This window comes from Salvelinus alpinus, chromosome 6 (genome assembly GCF_045679555.1).
Source record: "Salvelinus alpinus chromosome 6, SLU_Salpinus.1, whole genome shotgun sequence".
In the NCBI taxonomy this organism is placed as follows: domain Eukaryota; kingdom Metazoa; phylum Chordata; class Actinopteri; order Salmoniformes; family Salmonidae; genus Salvelinus; species Salvelinus alpinus.
Genome location: NC_092091.1, coordinates 77237666 through 77243171, shown reverse-complemented (window position 1 = coordinate 77243171; position 5506 = coordinate 77237666). Strand labels below are relative to the sequence as shown.

General features: G+C 47.5%; 1 protein-coding gene across 1 annotated transcript; it reads right to left on the bottom strand.

Moving 5' to 3' along the window:
• Nucleotides 1–377: 377 nt before the first annotated feature.
• rtn4rl2a (reticulon 4 receptor-like 2 a) lies at nucleotides 378–5076 on the bottom strand. The gene is made up of 4 exons (XM_071408078.1): nucleotides 4912–5076; nucleotides 3425–3651; nucleotides 2945–3178; nucleotides 378–2615 (listed from the first exon to the last, which is right to left on the bottom strand). The coding sequence occupies exons 1-4, from the start codon at nucleotides 4967–4969 to the stop codon at nucleotides 1740–1742; spliced, it is 1395 nt and encodes a 464-aa protein (XP_071264179.1). The 5' UTR covers nucleotides 4970–5076; the 3' UTR covers nucleotides 378–1739.
• Between the last annotated feature and the right edge of the window lie 430 nt (nucleotides 5077–5506).

Here is a 5506-nt window from a genome sequence, read left to right as displayed (position 1 = left end):
ACTAAGTTGATTCTGCTTAGTTGGACTAAGTTGATTCTGCTTAGTTGATGTGGGGGGGGTATTAGACTGGAGATATTGGGGTGGGTATGATAGACGGTATTGGGGGGCTGGGTTGAAAACATTTCATTTGTTTGTTTACTCATCATCAAGTTGTTTGGCTAAAGGACTGACTAGCAGTCATTGGCTCCGTCTGAAATGGCTCCCTGTTCCCTATGTAGTGCAGTGTCAAAAGTAGTGCACTACTTTCACCTTCCAAAGAAGTGAGTGAGCATTCCAAGAGAGAGAACAAAGAACTTAAAGAGATCAATTATTGATCAAGTAAAATCAGTTTGAAACACAACAGCTGCTGCTGCACCCAAAGAAAAGTCTCACAAACGTTATTCAGAATCTCAATAGGTCTTTTTATCTCTCAAACTGGTCATTCACTGGTCACGTCATGCATTCCGTCAATGACATCACAAACAAACAGCGATAGCCAATCAGAACAGCGACTGACACTGCCAGACAGGAAGCATCCTTCCCCTGTGGCTTCTATGGTGATGATGTCATATTTACAGGACATGAAGTTATACAAAGACTGAACTTGAATACCTGAAGTGATTGCTTGTTTCTCCTATTCAGTATCTCATGGTCAAGGGCCAGTACTGTCATTTTCTCTCTCTCTTTCTTTCTTTGTTTCTTAATTTCACCGTGTCTCACATTCCTTTGCTTTATTTATATTGCCTGCGCTGTCCTTGCTCCCTCTCTTCCGTTCTCTTTATTATTGAGAATCTCGACAACCCTCTCTCCCTCGCTCTCTGTCCTTTCCTGTTGCGCTTTCTTCTCTTCTCTTCCACCTTCTCTGTCCTCTAGCTTCTTCCTTTGGTAACTTTTTAACTCATCACTCTCTCTGCCTTTCTGTCTCTCTACCTTTACATATCTCTCTACATATCCTCTCTCTGTGTCTTTCTGTCTCTCTACCTTTACCTATCTCTCTACATATCCTCTCTCACCTTCTCACACGCTGGTGACTGCCTCTCTTTCATTCCTTCATCCCTTCTTTCTCTCTCTCCTTAGCTATTTTTCTGTAAACAATCCATTATAAAGTAGGCATCATGGTAGACAACATGTAAGAAGGATATCCCAACTGCTCTGCACCATCAAGTACACCTACCGATTTACAGTACAGTTGTCAGAGTTCGTACAACAGTAGAAATGTAGTTACTGTCGTAACTGTAATCATAGCACTTGTAGTAGCAGACGTATTCGGAATAGTAGTAGTTGTAGTAACATGCATATAATAGTCGTAGCACTTGTAGTTGTAATATTCCTCCAAGTGACAACAGTTACAGCAGTCGCAACAGTAAGTAGCACTGGTATTAGCTGTAGAGCGTTACAGGTGACCACTGACCCCTGATTGCAGGCGTCGTCACGGCAACCAACACACCAGACAGGTGAGATGCACCTGTTGTAGTAACAGCCTTGGTTGACTACTGTACTGTACTATACTGTACTATGTACAATAGTGTACTATGTACTGTCAGCCATTGTTGTTTAACCCTGCATTAAGTTAGAAGTAACAATCCAACCCCCCCTTTGTATCCCCTGCTGTCATGTACTACTGACAGAGATAGAGGTTATCCAGTAGGACATCAGAGGGTTAACTAGGGAGGTACAGAGTCTTTAACAAGGGGTTCCCCATGCCCTGAGAGGGGCCGGGGCAAAACACAGGAACGGGAAGTGGGTACTTAAAGTCTGATTCAGCCAAATATGAGGTGTAGATTGATGGAGATGGCGAGTAGCGAGAGGGCGAGGAGGAGTGAGAGAGAGGGGGATGATGTTGGGGTGGAGGAGGAGTTGGGAGGGAGGCCATCGAAGTCAGGCGGACACTCGAGCTCGAAGCATCGCAGCGTGGTGCCGGCGTCCTCGTTCTCATAGTTCGCCCAGTACTCCTCAGCGTCGAGTTTGGGTAGCGCTGCCTCTTCCTCGCCGAGCTCGTACTTGACATTGGTGGAGGTCAAAATGGGTGGGTTGTTCTTCCCTTGGGGGAACGGGAAGGCCTTGATGGTCTCGGAGCTCTTCTCGAACACTGCCTTGGTCTGGGACTGGGGCTTGTGCTTGGAGAACCACCATCTTGTCTTGGTGCTGAAGGTCCTCGTGGTGGAGCCGGCCAGGGTGCCGGGGTCGGGGAGAGGGCAGAGGGCGAAGTCCATCTCACGGAGGAAGCGGAGGTCCATCCCGCGGCGGGGGGACGGGGAGGAACACAACAGCTCGGACGATGAGACACGGGCGCCACGGAACCACTCCCACAGGGGGAGGGCCTCGCAGCCACAGGACCAGGGGTTCCCATTGAGACGGAGGAACTCGATGCCCTGGGTGTCACGGAGAGCCTGACCGGGGAGCTCAGCCAATGAGTTGTTGAACAGGAAAAGCATGGTGAGGCGTCCGAGGTCGCGGAACGCCCGGCGGTTAACCTGGCGCACACGATTGTCGTGGAGAAGAAGGCGGTCCAGGTTGACCAGGCCACGGAACACGTTCTCCGACAGAGTACGGATACGGTTTCCATGCAAGAAGAGCTGGCTCAGGTTGATGAGGTCAGAGAAGAGGTCATCCTGGAGGAAGTGGAGCTGGTTCTCCTACAAGGACGAAACAGGAAACAGGAAGAGGAAGTGGTCAGGTGGGGTCAGGTGATGATGGGCTACATTTCAGTAGTGGTGAGGTGAGAACATTTACACCTTCCACTAAAGGGCATCTCATAACTATCACTGATGCAGCATGATTTGAATCATGATACAACATGATGTAATTGTGATTGTGATGATATAAAATGATGTAATTGTGATTGTGATGATATAAAATTATGTAATTTTCACAGCTATGAGAATTCCCTGAAGTGTGTGTATGCGTGTTGTGTGTGTATACATATGTGCCCGTGTGTGCGTGAATATATGCGTACTGCCCCTACCTGCAGGTAGAGGAACTGCAGGCTGTACAGCTTGTGGAACAGGTCGTGGGGCAGGGCGGTAAGCTTGCAGCGGTGCATGTGGAGACTCTGGAGTTTCTCCAGGCCCCTGAAGGCCCCTCCTTCCAGCCTGCGCAGGTGAGAGTTGTCCCCCAGGTCCAGCTCCTCTAGATCCCTCAGCTCACTGAAGGAGCCAGCCTCAATCCACGTGATGTTGTTGGAGAACAGCCACAGGACCTATAGGGGAGAGGGAGGGAGGGGAGGAGGGAGGGAGAGTGTGAATATCAATATGTATTCTAGGGTCAGGTATTATTCTATGGTCATATTGTAGGTAAGACTCTGGACTCAAACTCAAAAAGAAAAACAAGGGTTGGGAGCAAACATAGAGGCAGAGAGAGTTAGAAAGAGAGAGAGAGAGAAGTCAAAAGAATCACACACTCAAACACACACCGTGTCTCATTTAAACACTCTATAGTCTCTTACCTGAGTCCCGAAGCCGAAAGAGCCGACTCTGAGCTCCGTAATTCGGTTGTTCTGTAGGAACACGCGCTGCGAGTCGTAGGGCACGCCAACGGGCACGGAGGTGAAGTTCTGCGCCTGGCAGCTCACGGTCATGGGAGTCGGGTAGCACACGCACAGATGCGGGCACGCCGCCGACGGACCGGGCTTGCCGAGGACCAGCCACACCACCAGCCACAGGGAGAGGCCGCCTGGGAGAGAGAGGGAAGAGGGGAGAAGTGAGTCTAGATGTGGGGTCGGGAAGGCGAAGCTAGCGGGAGCTGTCCGATAGCTGTGGTTCTGAAACTGTTTGGTGGTGGCCCGGATGGCAAACTGCTGCTGGAAATGTGGCAGTTGAATCTCAATACAGCTGATCAGTCAAATCTCAGATCACAATCAAAGTGTTGCTTATGTACCAAAATAGTTATGGATGCAGCAATAGTTTTTTCTCCCCAACATCAGTTTAAATTATCACGTTTGAATACGGAGATGTGAGGAAAAGATAGCTGGAGCTGTCCAGTAACAACGGTGCTGAAACCGTTGACGCAGACACTCAACTGCGGCACTAAACCACATTGCTACCTTCAGTTGATGCTAAATACTTAATGCAAAGCCTTTGTCTAATCTGAATACCTAAAATGTATCATTTTGAAATTGTTGAAAACATTCGCAAAATATCATCATATTGATGGAATGAGACTGTCATTTTAATACTGATTAAATAATTAACGCTCAATTTAGACAATATGAAGCTCAGTTAATTCATAATCAGTAAAGATTACAGCATCATGAGCCCATGTGATGACAGAGATGACGTATGATCACCTTAGAAGGCGTGATTGAGTAACCAAGTCTGTGCGTAAAACTGCCTGTTTCTCTTTCCTTGCGTAAGGCATTACGCACGGCAGTATCTCAAAGTAAACCCAAGTAAATCGTATCTAAAACTATTACAAACATATTAAAAGTCTAAGTTGAGTTCCATATCTTACACTGGCGATATCTATCTATTGAATAGTTGCAAAGTAGGCCTACATCATAAAGTAAAATCAAAGTACAATCATAGCAAAATTGCAAGTTTAAAATGTCCGGTACTAAATCTATTTTACAAACGTATTGGAATTACAATCCATGTTGATGACTGCATCTAACATGGCTGCACAGCACACATGTTGTTTAAATATTATCTGTGAATCACGCATTCCATTGCTAACTGGGTGAATGATTCCCAAACTATCAAATAAGATACTTTCTCAAAGTCATAGTAGCCTAACTTAATGCACAACACCTCTTACACAATTACATCAGAAGACAAACAGAATAGAACGGGAAACCGTTAGAAAAGTGGTAGAAATAGGTCAACTGGAGGAAGGATTCTCAAAACGATCAAGTAAGAGACTTTCTAAAAGTCATAGTAACTAATGCACAACAGTATAAACCAATAGATGGTGGTAAGAAAATCCGTAGAAACTTACTTTTGCAGGTGCGCACGAATGAGCATTGTCTGCTCCGAGCGGTTGTAGGGGTGTCCATTTCAAACCAAAGCCGAAAGCGAGTTAGCCTGAGAGGGTGAAATACTGCCTGCTATCTCCGCTGACTGGTACTCTGGACGATTGGTTCCCGAGTCGGAGCGACTGAGAGAGTACCGAATGTTGGCTCCCGGTGTCCAATTTATACTCGAAAATCCCGTTAGCGCCTACGGTTGTGGGCACAACGGAATCCCCTACGTCACGGGCCAAGATCGAGGGAGGGGGGGGAGTAATTGAGAGAAGAAAAAAAACGGAAAGAGAAGGGGCGGTGCACTGTGCGTGCGGGTGATGAGAGGATTCTTGGAGAGACCACGCGCGCAACCGCAGATAGCCTAGAGGACAGCGCTCCGAGATAGAGAAAGGAGTAGATTCAGACAGACTCACGCGGGAGGGAGGGATGGAGTGAGTGATTGATTGAGTGAGTGAGTGAGTGAGAGGAAGGGAGGGAGGTACGGAGGCACGATGCCCGGTAATGACTGCGCTTTGTGGAGGAGCGGAGGACGGGTAGAGAAAGCAGCACTAGGTTCGCTGCTTGGCTCGC